We start from the raw sequence: 19420 nt of genomic DNA on the forward strand, positions 1-19420 counted from the left end.
TGTTATGTCAATTTGGTTTTCCTAGTTAGAGCACTTATCGAAGAATACATTGATTGCAGAATAAATTGATTGAAGAATAAACATAAAAAGAATTTTAATATTCTGCGAGTCAAGATAAACTAACACATTCAAAAAAGTAAGATAAAAACTTTATATATTCAAATATACGTCCGTCAATCAGAAAGAATCAACAAAAAGAAAACATCAATCAGATTTTGAAGTAGGCATCTCGAATCGACAGATTGGGCAGAAGTGGCTCTCCTCCAACCATGAAACAATGCAGTTTCCATGGTAGACGTGAGAACAGGGCAAGTAAATGACTTCTGAACCTCTTTCTAATTCCTCCAAACAAACAGTACAATTTGTTTCTTCTTCTTTTTCTTCTTCGAACTTAACCTTTTTTAGTGCATCAATTGTATCTCTTGAAGCAGGTACCATTTTCTGAACCACCCCCATTGATTCTTGAATAGCTTGTTCCACTTGCTGCTGATCTTCTTGATGATTAATAGAAACTGCTTGTTCTTCCACTTGTTGTTGATCTTCTTCTTGATGATGAATAGCTGGTGCTGCTTGTTGTTGAATGGATGATGTTTTTGTGCGCACTAACTCGACTAGATCGATATCGACGTAAAATTCAATCTGATTTAAACCTTTCATATGCTCTTCGTTAGCAGTTCGATAAGCACTTCTGACAATGCGTTCAATCAAAGAGTAATGCTTAAATTGACGAGGATGGATACCCATATTAGTTATAAATGTTTGAGAAATAATTGTGTGAAGATGGTGTCTGAATTGGAATGGATCGAGATCGATTTTGGCGACAACGGGTGATGGTGTATTAGGAGGGTAATATGTTTCTATAACTCTGCCTCGTCTATCAATAATGGAATGTTCTTCTTTAAAGTTGAATGTTATATCAAAATGGTAATGGCGGAAACAAGAGATGATATTATGTGGATAATTAACAGATAGAAGTGGATCTTTATGCCCCACACGACGAAGTCTTACTACTTCTTTCACTTCTTCACCCATGATCGATATATAGTTGATCAGTAGATTGATTGATAGATATTCAAGTAAAGGATGGATGATATGGGTTTTTGGAGAGAAAAAAAAAGAGAGATGTGGGAATTGGTGGGGAGACAAAGAGTGAAGTAATGAATGAACAGAGCGAGTGAGTTCTGAATATAAACTCATAGTGGGTATTTGAATATATATATGTAGGGTTTGCGGGGAAATTAGAAAGTTTCTATTTTAAGAGCTTTTTTAGAAATTAATCACAAAATACCATCCTAATCTTAATTAGTTATGGAGAATTAAGAGATAAGTGTAATTTTAAGTTTCTTTTGTAATACGTAATAGGATTAGGAGACTTCAGCAAGAAAGAAAGAGTTCTTCAAATACTACAAAAAGAATTTGAAATCTATCCAAGGGTCAAAATTACCCTGGGGTGCTTTAGTACAAATAGTGGGCGTCTATAGAACTTCTCTTACATGCCAGGACTTCTAATATTTGGACACCAAGTCCTGATGTACAAGGGTGGCAATGGGTACCCATTTACCCGAAACTGAACTAGAACGGAAACTGTTTATGTCGGTTTTGGATCCTCATTTTCATACCCGATAATGATTTTATATCCGACGGGTATTACCCGATTGGAACCTATTTCAATACTAGGAACCGGAATTTTTAATAAGTTTTGGTTCTTGATAGTGTAATACCCGAACCGGAATCAACCATTAACACCCCTAGTATCACCTTTACAACTATTTCATATGTAGGCACCTATTTTGAAAACAAAAATGATGCTATGTTTGAACGGAATCCCCACCGTGTGAGTTGGCGCTCCAGTCGGGCATAACTGCTATTGGATAAGCTCATGTTGTGGGATTTGGTTCTATTTGTATTTGGTCCCTCTTATCTGATTTAGTGATAAAGGACATTCCAAAATTGAAAAGCAAACAAGTTTTGCTGGTAGAAATGAAGATAACTCGCTTTTTTTTTGTAACTAAACCCTAGGTTGCCTTCTCCTTGTCCAAGAGTTAAATCCTAGGGTTTCTTCCGTTATATGGTGCTTCAAACTTGGCGACAACGTTAAGATCTATGTCTACTAATCGATCCAGGCTCATCATTTTTTTGTTTCCGACTCCGATAATTAATAGATTTAGAAAATTGATGCTGGAAATTAAAAGTTTTTGTGATGGCGACCATCCACCCGTTGGGCCTCACGGCCATGATATTATTGGGCCTCACGGCCAAGAAGCTATATTAGCATAGTTTCTAGAATTTAGTATTTAGAGTTCCTATAATTATGAGTCCTAGCAATCAAGGAAAGTGTCCTTAAGTAGTTATCTTCTTTCTTATTTGAGTCTATCTAGAAAATTACAATCTCTATATAAGTGAAGTCCAGTCTGTCTAATTGATCATCGAATTGAATATCAAATAAAAATCCTCCTTGATTGCATCTTTTCTCTTTTATTGTTTCAGTTATTATTGTTTATCTTAGTTTATTATCAATGAGTTCTTCTATTACTACGCTTCCGCAAGAATCTACATCAGCTGGTCATGAGCCCTCAAAATCCTGAGCAGAAAATAACAAAATTTTTTTCACCACCAACACATCTGGAACGACACAAGGTGTTTAAATCACGTTTAACGATTAACAACGAGGTCTGCGATTTCATAATCGATAACGGTAGTGAAGAAAACATGGTCTTAAGTCGTTTGGTTGAGGTACTACAACTACCGACAATTGATCACCCGATTCCTTGCAAAATCGGTTGGATATCTAATCAAAAAGAGTTGTCAGTTCAGAAACAATGTTCGTTCTCCTTCTCCATTGGTACACATTACCGTGACACAATTACTTGTGACGTAGTAGACATTGATAATTGTCACATTATTTTCGGAAGGCCATGGATTTTCGACGTCGACGCTACTCACCATTGTAGAGAAAACACATTCGAATTCCTTTGGTTCCGTAACCGAATTCGCCTACTACCACTATCGGACGAACTCACTCAACGACCGCCGAACACAACAGCTCCTTCGACACCGAGAACACCCGAACCGAGAGGATTCCTCCTCGCGACGAAGGACGCATCAACCGCCGGCAACCCACCGAACCCGGAGGTCCAAGCTCTTCTCGATGAGTAACACGACCTCAATCCATCGTCATCACCACCTTCGTTACCACCGTTACGAGATATTCAACACCAAATCGACCTTATACCCGGAGCAAACCTACCAAACCTACCACATCACAAGATGAGTCCGCATGAACATAAATTACTACAAGAACAGGTTGAAGAATTATTGGATAAAGACTTTATCCGTGAAAGTCTCAGTCCTTGTGCGATTCCGACATTGTTAGTACCAAAGAAAGACGGAACCTGGCGAATGTGTGTTGATAGTCGGGCTATCAACAAAATCACAATTAAATACGGATTTCCTATTCCCCGACTTGAAGATATGTTAGATCACCTCTCCGGGGCTACGGTATTTTCAAAAATTGATCTAAAAGCAGGATATCACCAAATCCGAATTCGTGAGGGAGACGAATGGATGACAGCTTTCAAGACAAAAGTAGGTCTTTATGAATGGTTAGTCATGCCCTTCGGGCTCTCTAATGCATCTAGTACTTTCATGCGTTTTATGAATCAAGTTCTTAAACCCTTCTTGAATAAATTTGTGGTGGTTTACTTTGATGTCATCCTCATCTTTAGTAAATCCAAAAGCGATCACCTTCAACATATTCGAGACGTTTTCGACGCAATGCGTCTTAATTCCTTATTCATGAACGTACCAAAGAGTCACTTCTTCCTCAATGAGGTATACTTCAAAGGTTTTCTTATAAGTAAATAGGGTATGAAGGTTGATCAAGCTAAAGTTCGAGCAATTTCTGAATGGCCGACCCCTTCTTCACCGTCTGAGGTCCGCAGTTTCAATGGGTCGGCTTCTTTCTATCGAAGATTTATACGGGATTTCAGTAATATCATGGCTCCATTAACAGATTGTTTAAAGAAAGGAAAATTTTCCTGGGAAAAGCCACAGGAAGAAAGCTTTAACCTAATAAAACAACGTCTTTGTTCAGCTCCAGTCTTAGCTTTTCCGGATTTCTCCAAACTATTTGAAGTCGAATGTGACGCTTCAGGCCTCGGTATTGGCGCGGTTCTTTCCCAACAAAAACGTCCTATCGAATTTATGAGCGATAAACTAGGAGAAGCCCGTCGTAAGTGGACCATCTACGAGTCCGAATTTTATGCGCTTTACCGCGCCCTTCGCCATTGGAACCGTTTTCTTATCGGAGTAGAATTTGTCCTTTTTACGGACCATAAAGCGTTACAAACACTGAATGATCAACGTACAGCTGATCAAATGCATATGAGATGGATTTCGTATATTCAACGATTTAATTTTGTGATCAAACACAAATCAGGGAAAACTAATACGGTTGCCGACGCTTTAAGCCGACGGGCTAGTCTCCTCACGACAATGGCAGTACACGTTCCAGGGTTTGAAACAATAGCGGACAACTACAAGGATGATCCAGATTTCGGCCATGTATGGGAGGCTTGCACTACTAACCGGTCTACGGGTGAGTTTTTTTATTTCTAACGGTTATCTTTTTCGTGGACAACAGTTGTGTATTCCTAATTCTTCTCTACGTGAACATATCATTCGGGAATTACATAACGAGGGTCATGTGGGACGGGACAAGACGTTTACACTCGTATCTGATCGTTTTTTTTGCCAAAATTACGACGTGATGTCTCCCGTATAGTTGAACGTTGTTATACATGTCAAACTAGTAAAGGTAAAACTCAGAATATGGGTCTTTATACACCACTACCGACCCCGGTCACTATTTGGGAAGATTTATCAATGGACTTTATTCTTGGTCTTCCTCGCTCACAAAAGGGTAGGGATTCAATTTTAGTAGTGGTTGATCGTTTCAGCAAGATGGCCCACTTCATCGCTTGTAAGAAGACGGACAATGCTTCTAACATTGCGAATTTATTTTTTTGGGAAATAGTTCGTCTCCATGGCTTACCAAAGAGTATTGTATCCGACCGGGATGTGAAGTTTCAAAGCCACTTTTGGCGCTTCTTGTGGAAAAGCCTCAATACTAAACTAAATTTCAGCAGTACATGTCACCCTCAAACTGATGGGCAAACTGAGGTCGTTCACCGTTCGTTAGGGAATTTACTTCGTTGTATTACACGAGACAAAGGTATTAATTGGGAAACGGCTCTTCCTCGCGCCGAATTTGTGTATAACCGTTTGACATTGTTTATACATCCCGAAACATGTCTTGGATCTCGTACCACTACCGACCATTCTGGAATTCAATTCCAATGCGGAAACCCTGGCTTCAAACATCCTCCGTCTCCATGATGAGGTTCGGCAGAACATAGCAACCGCGAATTGCGCCTATAAACTCTCGGACGATAGGCATAGAACAACTAAGTCCTTCGAGGTAGGTGACTCGGTTATGGTACATATTTCTAAACAAAGAACTCCAGCAGGAACCTACAAGAAGCTTGGTCAAAGGAAATTCGGTCCTTTAAAGATACTCAGCAAGATCAACGACAATGCTTTTGTTATCGATCTTCCACCGGATTTCAACATTTCTTCCACTTTCAACATCTCCGACATCTTTCCGTACAACCCGGATGAACCGCTTTATGACGACTCGGGGACGAGTTCTTCCTCGGTGGGGGAGTATGATGGCGACCATCCATCTGTTGGGCCTCACGGCCATGATATTATCGGGCCTCACGACCAAGAAGCTATATTAGCATAGTTTCTAGAATTTAGTATTTAGAGTTCCTATAATTATGAGTCCTAGCAATCAAGGAAAGTGTCCTTAAGTAGTTATCTTCTTTCTTATTTGAGTCTATCTAGGAAATTACAATCTCTATATAAGTGAAGTCCAGTCTGTCTAATTGATCATCGAATTAAATGTCAAATAAAAATCCTCCTTGATTGCATCTTTTCTCTTTCATTGTTTCAGTTATTATTGTTTATCTTAGTTTATTATCAATGAGTTCTTCTATTATTACGCTTCCGCAAGAATCTACATCATTTAGTTTCCGAATGATAAAAGAAATTATAACTTGCACAAACAAAGAAGAATGAAGAAGATAATTAATTGAATTAACTTTGATTACTTAAGTTTACTTGATTTGATTTAAAAATAAACTATAAAGATTGATCTATTTATAGACCCAAATTCTACCTACTAACTATGACCACTGATCTATTTATAGACACAAATTCTACCTACTAACTATGACCACTAATTACATGATCCCAATAACTTATCCATTAACCACGCATACCACAAAATTCACCCATTAATTTCTTACCTACTAACATTAATCCACCTCATAAAATGCTAATTTAGTTAATAAATAATCAATACAGTTTGAGTTTATAATTTGAACACCCTCCCATAAACTCAAACAGTATAAAGCCCATCATGATCTTCAACTTGAAAAATGAATGAGACTCTCAATGGCTTAATAAAAATATAAGACTATCAACCACTTTTTCTTCCACTTAAAACTTCATGTCAATCTGGTTTTTGATCGTACTCTTTCACTAGTAATTTGTCTACTTGACCATCATCTAGTTTGTACTTAGTTTTGAAATATCATTTCAACCCAATTGACTTCTTTCCTGTAGGAAGAAAATTTAACCTCCAAGTATCACTTTTCTCAATTGAATGAATTTCATCCTCCATAGCTAAAATTCACCCCACATTTTTTACTACTTTAAAAGTGATAGTATTGATGGGATTACAATCTGCAAACCCACTATTATCATTGCTTACAACGTAGCCATTAAACCTTGACGACACTTGAATATAAGTTGAACTGGGACATAATTATCATGAATATTCAGAGAAATAGGTGTAATCTCAATTACTTGAGACTCTGAAGCTATTGTCTTTTCATCAATATCAATTTTTATTTGATGATTTTCTTTAACAAGCCAGTCCCAAACTCTATTTTCGTCACTTTCTACCGAATAATCATCTGCATCAGTTCTGCAAGCTAATAAAAGAGTTCCTCCCTTTTCTACACCATCTTCAGCAAAGTTAGCATGCTTTGAATATTTCTTGGAAACTCTACATTTTGACTTATAATGGCCTAATTTTTTAGAATGAAAACATCTAATTTTAGGTTTGTCATACCTTCCAAATTTTTTTGGATTCGTTACCATGACTTTCTTCACCTTTGTCGGTCGGTGTTTCGCCACTAGAACCAGCTTTTCCAAACAGAGTAACTTTGCTTTGAAAAACTTGTTCTATAGTGGAGAGGTCCTATGTTCATGAGAACATAATGAACTCTCTGGTTTTCCAAGCAGAGTAGCTTTTCCAAACAGAGTAGTTTTTCCAAGCAACTCTCTGGTTCATCCTATGTTCATGAGAACTCATCCAACCTTCAACTGACATAGTGGAGAAGTCCTTTCGTTCCTCAATTGCAGCAACAACATTGTCAAAACGACCTATCAATGATCTCATGATTTTCTCAATAACACAAGGATCAGTTAACTGTTCACCATTAACCCGCAATTGATTAACAATAGATTGAACTCTAGAAAAATAATCATAAATATTTTCAGATGAAGAGATTCAAATTCGCCTCGTAAAGTCTGCAACCTTACATTTTTTACTTTCTCATCACCTTTGTAGGATTTTTACAACAAATCTCATACTTCTTTAATTGTTTCATCTTTCGAGATTTTTTCGAAAACAATCTCCTGAACAACTTGATAGAGAAAGAACAAAACATTCTTATCCTTCTTTTTGTTCTCTCTCAAACGATCTTTTTGTATCTGAGAAAGAGCTTCATGTGCTACCGGATCAACTGGTTCTACATATCCAAATTCGACAACCTCCCAAATTTCCTGGAAGCCAAATAATATTTAATTTGGGTACATCATTGATCAAAATTTTTCACACAAAATCGCGGAAGTTGAAGTTGGATGGACCCTTTCATTTTGCAATTCGGTTAGTAATCACAAAATAATCCTAGCTCGGATACCAAATGTTGGAAATTAAGTGTTTAATTTCCGAATGATAAAGGAAATTATAACTTGCACAAACAAAGAAGAATATAATTAACTGAATTAATATGATTACTTAACTTTACTTGATTTGGTTTAAAAATAAGCCATAAAGACTGATCTATTTATAGACTCAAATTCTACTCACTAACAATGCCCACTAATAACATGATCCCAATAACTTATCCATTAACCCCAGTACAAACTTACATAACTTATCCATTAACCCCAGTACAAACTTACCACGAAATTAACCCAATAATTTCTTAACTACTAACATTCAGGGGCGGATCCATGGGGGTGCGGCCGCACCCCCTCGTTCCTCCCGAAAAAAAATAGTTGTAGTAATAAATTTTTTTTTGTACATATATATATTAGATATGTATATAATGATGCGTGTAGGTGACATGAAGAACACTTTGGCTTAATGGAGAAAGTGTGGAATGTAAATTTGCTTGACCGTAAGGTTCATGAGTTCGAAATTTATCACTTGCATTTTCATTTTTTTTTAAGTACATTTTCATTCTTTTTTTTGAAGTGCTCACTGTTTGTGCCTTGAAGTGGATATATAAATGAACGTGCATAATTAAAATGGAAATTGAGAGTGGCCTGATGGTAGAAAGAACGGTCCTTTAGAATAGGGAACCAAGGTGGCGACTGTTTCTCATCAAAAAAAAAAAGGTGGCGACTGTTCGAACCCAATAGCCCCCATTTTTAGTTTTATTTTTAAAATATAATCAATTCAACTACCAACCTATATAAAATCAATTCAAATATCTTAAACCCCAACAAACTTCAAGTCATCTACCATAAACCCCTACAAACTTCAATTCATCTACCTTAAACTCTTACAAACTTCAATTTATCTACCTTAAACTCTATAAACTTCAATTCATCTACCATAAACCCCTACAAACTTCAATTCATCTACCATAAACACTTACAAACTTCAATTTATCTACCCTAAACTCTATAAACTTCAATTCATCTACCATAAATCCCTACAAACTTCAATTCATCTACCCTAAACTCTATAAACTTCAATTCATCTACCATAAACCCCCTACAAACCCCAATTCATCTACCATAAACCCCCGACAAACCTCAATTCATCTAATCTAAACCCTACAAACTTCAACTCTAACCATAAATCCTACAAACTTCAACTCATCTACCCTAAAGCCTAACCCTATAAACTTCAAATTATCAACCATAAATCCTATAAAATTCAATTCATATACCCTAAACTCTTATAAACTTCAATTCATCTACCCAATCCAACTACACAATTTTCTACCTCTATATATATATCTCTCATTTCTTCATCTCAAACCACACCAAAATCACTTTGGCACTAACTTTGTCGGTTGCAAATTGCAACTGCCTCTGTTGAAAGAGCTTTATCAGCTATGAAGCTAGTTAAAACACAATTAAGAAACAGGATGAGTGATGTGTGGCTAAATGATAGTTTAGTAGTCTTTATTGAAAAAAAAATTTTAGTGAATTGACTATGAGTCGATCATGCGAACATTTCAAAATATGAACTCTCGTAGGGATCAATTGCGTTTGTAATCGTTGATGTATCAATATAATTAATGAACATAAGTATTTTATTAATTATTGTGTTTGTAAAAAAAATTTATTTAGGCATATAAATCCGCACCCCCTAAGTGAAAATCCTGGATCCGTCCCTGCTAACATTAATCCACCTCATAAAATGCTAGTTTAGTGGATAAATAAACAATACAGTTTGAATTTCTAATTTTAACAATTGAATTATCGATTCATCATAGTCTATCTCTTCAGACATTCTCCCATCTCTTTTCCATGACTCTAGCAAATCCCAATACTAAGAGGTAAGCTTTTAGCTTTCATACAATGAGAAAAGTTGATTACTCAAATTACCTTATAACTATTGCAGAGAGATTGTTGTAATTTCTGAATTTTGATAAGATCGGGATTAGGTTTTCATTGTTTAATAAACAACAGCATAGTTTCTAAAAGAAAGGAAAAAAGGTTGAAAAGTATAAAATTCGTTAACAGGACCGTCCGTTAGGGACCTAAACTGTTTACTAGTCAAAATATGAGGGTCAAAAAGATAAACTGGACCAGGGTTCGTAATAAAAGAAAACATAACAAGTATAGACATTAGACAACAGTTTATACCTCTAAAAAAAGGACGAAAAAACACAAGAAAAGCTCATTATTCCTTTGACAAGATCAACTCAACAACTTAGTTCTTAGTATCCTGATTACCCAGATCAGCTGCAACTTTAGCCGCTTTCGTTAGAGCATCAGATACCCATAATGCCCCTTTCGCAAAATAACTGCTATTAATAACTGTACTTGCAACTGCAGCAGCTGTTCTTCCTGTTACACATGCTACAGTTTTAGTAGTCTCATAAACTCGATACCGCCCGTCTGCTGATTTGACAACATTAACACCCGACATTATCTTATCTGTCAGTCCAATTCTCTTACTAAGTTCTGCAAGTTTTGCTGCTGCTATTGCTGAAACATGATGAGATTCGTCGAAAGCTTTGGCTTTGATCAGTGCGTCTTTGCCTAGTACATATCCTTTTGATACCATTGTTATCACTACTTCTTGTGCCAATGTTACTGCTTCTCCAGGACTAGAAACAAACTGATGACTCTCGTATGCGTTTGGATGCTAACAATGATAGAAGGGTTAGTTAGAGATGATGGAATATAAGAAAATCATAACAACTATATGGGTTTTGATTTCCACATATCGACATAAATTTTTCAGGAGAGGGAGGTAAAATTAAGTAATGCAGAACTCAATAATGAATTTCTACATGATAGAAAGGGAATCCAAGTTTAAATGGGTCAGATAAGTATAGATCAGCATGAGTTTACAAGTTCTATATATTGGTTTTCGGAAGGAAAAAAAAATTATATGATGGTTTGGTACTTTGGTGTGGTTTTCCCGAAAATGATTGGTGGTAATTGTGTTTTACTCATTGTCTAAATTTGACTTGTACGACTCAGACAGACCCAAAATTCAGCTTAAATCAACCGTCCACACGAATCAGATGTTACGAGTCTGACATAAACAAACATCCGTAAGTCTGACTGATATCAATTCAGACCTCGAGTCAGATTTCAAATCCGAGTTGATAAAAGATACTACCTAAAGTGATTTTTTTTCATCTGAAGTAAGAAAGAAAATTCTCACCATCCTAACAGGTTCGTCTTCAATTTTCCAAGAATGGTTACTCCAGAAATTGAACTCATCCTCATAGTGTCCCCAATGTCTTATGCATACACGTTGATCTACAATTGTAGCTCCCTTAAAAATTTCAAGAAAGAAAAATGAAGAAATCAACTCATATACACTAAAGAATATCAAATACGTGGTCTTAAAATCACATAAGAGAAACTCACACTAAGCAATACTGCAGTCTCCAGAGAATGTGGATCCTGGAAGGTTACATAGGCAGTGCACGCATACCCTTCGGACCTATACAGTATATAAAATGAAGTCATAATCAAACAAACTCCTTAAGGCACAATTTAGGCTATCTTTAAAACATGATAATAACTTGTCTGAAGGACTTGGACTCAAAAACCAACTTGGTGGAATTTAGTTATCGAACTATTCGAGAAAAACTCAATTGACAAAAGAAGTCGAAATCAAATTAGCATTCAAAGAGATTTCAACAATGCTGTGATGTTGGAGATCAAAAGCCAAACAAAAAAAATTACTAAATTAGAGTCATTGACCAAGCAAAAGCTTGAAACTTGCTGTAACTATTGATTGAATAATGTTCCTAGGAAGCAACTCTTGGACTCCAAATATGCTAATGACATACCCATTTTGAAGTCTTGTAATAGAACACAAATTGATAAGATACAAATGTAAAATTTGGGTTCATAAGAAGAAAGAGCAAACACAAAAATCCGAATAGACAATAAACAACACTACCATTGCCTATTAAATTAAATCTATAGCAACGATAAGACAAACTTGAGAATTTGAGTAAGTGAACTCGTTTAACCGAAATCAAAGAAAGCTTGTAATCTTACCTGACGATCTCAACTTGTTGAATTATGCCAGAGAAAGAAAAGAAATCATAAACATCCTTCTTAGTAGCATTAGGTGACAAATTCGTAACTTCTACTGTAAACCCACTTGAGTTCATGGTTTTGATATCAATTTGAAGAAGTTCGGATTCAATTCTTTTAATCTGAAACAGAATAAAGAACACAAAACACATAAAGAAAATCATTCACAACCTCACTTATATAATGAAGTAACAAGCTTCTATTAGCGAGAGCTAGTTCTGGTAATTTTCAAGGTTCAAGAACCATTTGGTCATTTAAACATTTAAAACTAGTATAGGCAAAGAAAGGGTAAGGGGAGATTTGGATTTTGGAATAAGGGTGAAATTCTTGAGAAGCTAAGTAATTGAGATAATGCATTATCAAGATAAACTGCAAGTAAACTGCAGTAGGAAATTATGAGATTGGAATCTAGTGAGGTCCATCAATGATTGATGCTCCATCACTATTAATGGGCCATCACAACCATGATATCTCCTGATTCAAGATTCATAGACTCGAGGACACGTGGTTTAAGATGAGATATGGTTATATTGAGATTGATGAACTTAGGATCTATCAAAGTTTTGAAGACAAACTTAGAGATATATGATTTATCTTTGAAGCAATATAAAAAATTTAATTGCACTTGTTTTTTGCTAAAGTACACAATTGGCATGACTCTGCCTGGCCGCTATTCCTGATGAATCCGGAACACATATTTCTTACTATATGGGATAGTGGTCCGACAGACTATCACTCTTGTTTATTTTTTTTCTCTAAACATGATGAATAAACCACCATTTAAAAACCGGTTTCCATAGAAATGACATGTAATGGTGGGAAAACCGTTTTAATCTTTTTTTTAAAAAATACTGGGCCAGGGGCCAGGGGACAGAGTAGGGACGAAGAGCATTTAAATCTTGTTAGGGTTAAATTGAGCATTCCAATATCAAACCCCACCGACATCTTTAATAAAAAAAAATCAGTGAAACAAGAAAATATAGGCCAAAAGAAAGATTACAATAACAACCCATAGAAATATAAAAAGAAGCCACTTTCACATTAAAGCAGTGATGTTGAAAACCTCTGAGTTTTCAAAAAAGCACTCAAAATGTTTAATTTAAAAACTTCCCAATTCTTCATTCATTTTGAGTTCATTTAAAAAGATATTACAAAAATTGAATTTCCCATTCAAACTTGATGAGTAATAAGATAGAAAATGAAGAAGGGTAGCTTTTTCTTTTTTACATACCTGGGTTTTTTCTTTATCTGGAGAAGATGAAGATGAAGAAGGTTTGTAGAGAAGGAGAGAGAGAGGGTTGATAGAAATGGTGGACAGGACCAGTTTTGTCTTGTGTGTAAGATAGATATTTCAGTTTCAATTAAGATAGGTGAGAAAAGAAATGAATTTACAGGATTACCCCTGAGTGTTGTTGTTGGATTTGATAGGCTAAAAGCTGAAAGTAAGATAGGCACACTGTTTTTAGGGTTGTTAGGTACAACAAAAATAAACAAGGTCATGCCATTTGGATGTATTTTTTTTTTCACATCTATCTACATCTCTTTAAAATATTAATTAGTGTTTTACTGTTAAGGAATATAATAATAATAATGGTAATTAAGTTGCAATCTATCTTCATCTTGAAGATTTATTGTCAAGGGATGGTATTTAAGTTGCAATTGAAATCAACCGTTACCTTTTCTTTCTCTTTCCCTCTTTGATATGTCGCTTTCAAAACGAGGATTAAATTTTAGAACTGAAATCGCATTATGGCGTATGTTATTGAGCAAACAAGTCATATTCTGCAGTATAACAGAAATCCTCTCAGCAATTGCCGCCTTTACATCAGCTGCATCTGCGGATAAATGAGATGCAACCAGGCTTGAATTGTTGTCTTCTTCGTCGAACCATCCAACTTCATTCCTCAGAATTGCTGAAAAATCAAAGTTAACATATTAAATTAGAAAAATAACTAATGCAGAAAATCATAATAACAAAGACTCGAAACAAAAAATAAAACAGTATAAAATCTATTCACAATTGATGCTTGATAGTATCGGGTAATGAAATTACCTGCTAGCATCATGCGTCTAACTCTAGTATTCAGATTTCCTCCCATTATACTAAATAAGTAATGTTGGGTAAGATAAGCTACAACAGTATAAAGACCAGCTCCTATGTAAATAAACACGAATTCCTTTGTCTTTCTCTCCATTACAGCAGCATCCTTGTAGTAAAATGTATCGATCATATTACTCATGACAATTGCAAAAGTTGGACCAATGAAACCTGATAACACTGATCCAACTGCTCCCATCATTGTGCATGGCAGTTCAGTTTCTGACCACCTGACAGTGAGAGACCTCTTCCTCCCACCTGGTTCAAAATTTTGAGTATTAAGAATATCAGAATATGAGAAATAAAGATCTTCTACCAAATATACTTACTTTTAGCCTAAATTGACGGACGATGAAAAGCAACAGTTGAACGCATTTGAGACAAAAAATCTTAATTTCAAAACTTCAAGGAGATATAACAAAAAGTTCCCTACTCACATGCGTATTATACCCATTCGGTAACAGAGTAATAAAACTATGCATTAGCAGCAGCTGTAGCAGCTTCTACTTCTTTAATGGTGGCATCGGGTTTTCCATACAATATGTTCTCTAATATGGTGGTTGCAAAGAGTGCTGGCTCTTGGTTCACCAAACCAATCTGATTCCATAGCCACTTCAACTTATGTGTTTTTATGTGATTATGTCCACATTGCCCAACAAGACTTGCCCTATAGAGTAGAAGAAAAAGTCAAGAGAAAAGAAGGTTATGGCACCTATCATCACTAGTTTGAATTAGTGATCCACTTAAACAAGATGCATATCTCAATTACCTTGATTAGGATCATAGAATCTCTCTATTAAAGACACAACAGTACTCTCTCTCGACCCACAACCTCCAACCACACAACACTCTTCCCTGCAGGGAAGAAAATGGAGAAATTTCGAAAGATGATCACGTCTTGGCGTGAAGGGTAGCTGAAGGTCACATCTTTAAACTCAACATTTCCACTAACTTCTGGCAGACATATCCCATCTGAGAGATTGTCAACTATCAAAGGCTTTTGATTGATAACCTCCATTAGCTTGTATCCTGCTGCTTTACCTTTGCAAAATGCACCAAGATTTGAAAATGATTGGCTTAAGCTCCTGTATCACAATAAGAAGCAAAGAAAAAGATTATATAAATTCCGGAAGGAGAAAAAGAATTTGGTTGCTCAAATGACACCAGACTGGATTCAAGTTCGTTACTTACATTCCCACCCACAATGGCCGAGAAAATTGCTGTAAATGCCTTCAGATCGAACGCATAGCTGAAAACACTTCGACCTCAAAAAATAAAATCGTACTAGGTATAATGACAGAAAATTTTATCCAAAAACCAAGCTCAACATCGACCTGTATTAAAACAATAGATCAGAAAAGAAACTTTGGTCATTCCAGCATAATTTCCAGTCTAAAACTGAATGGATATTGATCCTCCTGAAATATAATAGAGATGTTTTACCAACAATCTGTTGTGTGACTGGGAAGCCAAGCAGATTTATTACTTCTGTTATTTTACCAATAATCTGTTGTGTTTCCGAAAAAAACTTACATGGATCCTCAGAAATCCATCTTCAGCCTCTTATTTCCCTTTCGATTCCTTTGTCTGTTGTTGATAATAGAAAAAGTCTCATTGGTTCGCAAATTCACATAAACTAAAACACAAACAAATAGCGAGGAATTATAATAAGTATAGAGACAGAAAGATATACTCACGAGCTGGGTGCTATCACGAAGAATGATATCCACTATCTTCCATGTGAAGAAGTAGAACCGACCCATGAGATAAATTCTCTTTTCATTGCCTTGTTTGGATTTCCTTAACATTACTTGGAAAAATCAGCATGAATTGTACTTGTGTATCGAAATCCCATGTTTGGATTCCCAACTTCTTTCGGATCTTCTTTAATGCTGTGAGCAAGTAATGAAATTATCAGTAAGTAGTCTCAAATAAATCTTCCCCCCGTAGAAAAAAGGTATAAAGTTAGAAATGCTCATTTTTCCGGAGCATGTTGAGTGAGTACTTACAGCTATTTCCGTACCTCTAGGGAGATGTATCTTCGTGCCAGCTAGTATTGCTCCTGGGTCACGTACATGGTTTACTGAATACCAATACCTCATTTTGACAACCTTAGCCTCTGAGCTAGTTCATCAACCAAAGCATGAACTTTTATCCTTCCTGGGTGATGAGAATTGTGGCCCAATTTACACTCAGAAACGATTTCATTCAAGTCAGATAGATTACAACTGGGTATTCTTCTAACTCTTCTTTCTTTTGCCATCTCTTTCACCTTCGAAGCGTCCTCCCATCTACCTGCTGCTGCATATATGTTCAAGAGTAACAAGTACCAAGAGGAATCGTCTGGCTCTAACTCGATTAAGCAACTTGCTATTTCTTCTCCCAAACCAACATCTCCCCTAAATCGACACAAGCCAAGCAAGGAACCCCATAATGTTGATTCATCTGATAACCAAATGTCATGCTTCTCCTCATACCCATCCCCTTCTGGCAGGTTCATGTTCCTCAAGATTTCAACTGCTTCTTGAAGTAGCCCAGCACCAGCATAGAGGTTTGCCAAACACCAGTAGTGGGCAAAGGTAGGCTTTATATTGTAAACATCGATCATTTGGTTAAAGTAAACCCTCCCTTTTAATAACGACCCTGAGCGCTCACAAGCACATAAGATGCCTATGAATGTAATTTCGTCAGGAAGAATTAATCGTTCATGGGCTTGCTGACTTTTACTATTATTTCGACCACATATCTTTGGATCTTCTGTATTCTCTCCAACCATTTCTTCAAATAGCTTAATCCCATCTTTCGGAGATCCATGAATGCAGTGCCCCAGTATCATCGCATTCCAACAAACCAAATTCCTCTTCGACATACTGTCAAACACAATTCTCGCACATTCAACTCTTTTGCATTTACTATACATGTCTATCAGCGCAGTGCTAAGAATCAAACTTGAGTTCAAGAAGTTCTTAACAAGTGATCCGTGGACAGATTTTCCTTCCTTCAACCTGGCTGATCTGCCACATGCAGTGAGAATACTCACTACTGACCTTTCACTCTCTTTAATTCCCGTCTTAACCATTTGTCTAAATAGCTTCAATCCGCATCCTGGGTTCCCAGCTTTCAAGTATCCAGAAATCATGATGTTCCAAGAAATGACATTTTTAACTGGCATTTCGTCGAATATCCTATGTGCAACACCCAATTCTCCCAATTTCACATACCCATTGATGATAGAATTCCAAGAAACCAAATCCCTAGTAGACAAACCCTCAAACAAATGCCAAGCAGAATTTATTAGACCAAAACTAGCATACATATGAATCAAAGAATTCTGTACAGGTAAAACATCAGCAACGCCATTTTTGATGGCCTGGCCATGGCATTTTTCTCCAGTTGCTTTCTTAGAAGAACCACTCTTGTTCTCACAAGATTTCACAAGTGGAGGGAAGGTATAGCTATTGGGGAGGAACCCTTTTTGCAACATGTCGAAATAGAAAAGCACAGCTTGCTCTGAATCAGAGTTACTAGAGTAAGCCTTGATGACTGTGTTTACACAAAATGTATCAGGCGAGTCTATGTGCTGGAAAAGTAGAATGGTGTAATCAATGTCGCCATAATCTGAAGAGAATTTCAAAATTTGACTGGCAAGGATAAGATTTTGAAACAAACTAGATGTGATTAGATGGGCTTGTATTTGGAACAGTTGAGTCATGCTTCGACATGTTTGGAGGACGAAATTTATACCTTGAGGTGCTACAGAAGAAGAGGAGAGATGAAATTTTTTGGTAAAATTATATGGGATTCTTGAGCAAGGCAAGAAAGAAAATTTTAGTGATCGAAAGACATCTCGAAGAGAAGCTCTTGCCATTGATTGGTTTTTGAGGTGGACGGCACACTAGCCATTGACGAGCATTCTTTTGTTATCTCCTTATCCAGACCCTCAAGAGTAGAAAACTATAACTGTAAACAGAATCAGTAGAGGACTAAATAAGTATAAGTAGTAGGGGCAATGGAATTTGCCGAGGACCTCTACGACGAGGTCCTCCACGACACCCTTTCATATCATGTCATACAAAAACTATGTAACATGGGCATTATAGTGTTTCTTTAAGAATCTATGACACAAACTCGAATTCCTAAATTACTCGTAGACATATATATATATATATATATATATCATTCGACCCAAGCGAATTTGAAGTGCTGTTCTAAGTCAATTCTCTCAGGAATTTTATCAAACATGTATCTTGCAATAAATAAAAACAGTAATGTAGATTCGCTGTTACACTAAAAATAAACCCATCTCTTCAAAATGAAAATCCTGTTCTTCAACTAACCTAAAATCAAAAGAGTAAAATCTTACTCATAATACACTCAAATAGTAGCAAATAATCATATTAGAACTTCAAAAGTTGGACATAGAAAACAAAAAGAATATAGACGAACCCTCAAATGGAATTGAAAAAAATCCAATTGAATTTTTAGTATTGAAGTGGGCGTTGATGAATCGAATGAGAGAGAGAGAGAGAGAGAGAGAGAGGCATTCAAATGCAAATCAAAGTTAGAAGATTAGGGAGATAAATAGAGAGATCAAGGAATTACCTTTGTCTTTGAGATTGGGGTCGATCAGAGGGTAATTGATCTTTAACTTAGAAATCTAGGGTTTTTTTAAAACCCTCAGATTTCTACAAGGTTGAAATAATGGAGTATGAAGAAGTTCAGTTTTTAACTGAAAATCAGTATCGATATACTAACCTCGAGATTGTAAACGAGCATCATTTTTTACGTACCGTTTTTTTTTTTTTTTTTGGAAGTCATTTTTTATGTACCGTTGGATTAAAGAGAAGAATTTGCTGAATTTCTGTGTAAGGGAAGTTTTAAAGGCGCCCCTATTAGTGTTATTACCGTCTCCCTTTACACCTTGAATTTGGAAGATTTTATAGGCAATGTCTAAAGTTGTCAAAGGCAATCTCGCTAAAGGCAATCTTAATTTTGGTTAAAGGCAATGTGTGCTGAAGAAACTTGTGATAGAGGTCATTATTATGTACTATTTTATATAAAAAAAAACGACAGATTTTACCCTATCATATCTTGAAGAAACTTGTGTCAAAAATTTGCAGAATATGTACACATGAGTCTTACACACAACCACTAGAG

General features: G+C 36.1%; 1 protein-coding gene across 25 annotated transcripts; it reads right to left on the reverse strand.

The window, feature by feature from the left end:
• Positions 1-10093: 10093 nt before the first annotated feature.
• Positions 10094-19176, reverse strand: LOC147547829 (binding partner of ACD11 1-like). 25 transcript variants are annotated; one of them, XM_086670613.1, is made up of 13 exons: positions 18866-19176; positions 16273-18223; positions 15961-16155; positions 15797-15850; positions 15455-15597; positions 15033-15348; positions 14701-14881; positions 14219-14521; positions 13842-14078; positions 12127-12287; positions 11485-11560; positions 11276-11389; positions 10094-10747 (listed from the first exon to the last, which is right to left on the reverse strand). In XM_086670613.1, the coding sequence occupies exons 10-13, from the start codon at positions 12240-12242 to the stop codon at positions 10310-10312; spliced, it is 744 nt and encodes a 247-aa protein (XP_086526739.1). In that variant the 5' UTR covers positions 12243-12287; positions 13842-14078; positions 14219-14521; positions 14701-14881; positions 15033-15348; positions 15455-15597; positions 15797-15850; positions 15961-16155; positions 16273-18223; positions 18866-19176; the 3' UTR covers positions 10094-10309. The 25 variants fall into 25 exon arrangements, 14 of the variants coding, with proteins under 14 accessions (XP_086526739.1, XP_086526734.1, XP_086526733.1 ...); XM_086670608.1 differs by having other exon boundaries at positions 14701-14930; XM_086670607.1 differs by having other exon boundaries at positions 13397-14078; positions 14701-14930.
• Between the last annotated feature and the right edge of the window lie 244 nt (positions 19177-19420).

Source organism: Eschscholzia californica, unplaced genomic scaffold, assembly GCF_041429995.1.
Source record: "Eschscholzia californica isolate CP2 unplaced genomic scaffold, dmEscCali1.0.p SCAF_3, whole genome shotgun sequence".
In the NCBI taxonomy this organism is placed as follows: Eukaryota; Viridiplantae; Streptophyta; class Magnoliopsida; order Ranunculales; family Papaveraceae; genus Eschscholzia; species Eschscholzia californica.

Coding starts and splice junctions, on each gene's coding strand:
- LOC147547829 (XM_086670606.1), bottom strand. CDS start 12,329: ATGATTTTCTTTATGTGTTTTGTGTTCTTTATTCTGTTTCAGATTAAA. Junction 11,561..12,126: donor CAACAAGTTGAGATCGTCAG/GTAAGATTACAA, acceptor TATACTGTATAG/GTCCGAAGGGTATGCGTGCA. Junction 10,748..11,275: donor AAGACGAACCTGTTAGGATG/GTGAGAATTTTC, acceptor TATCATTGTTAG/CATCCAAACGCATACGAGAG.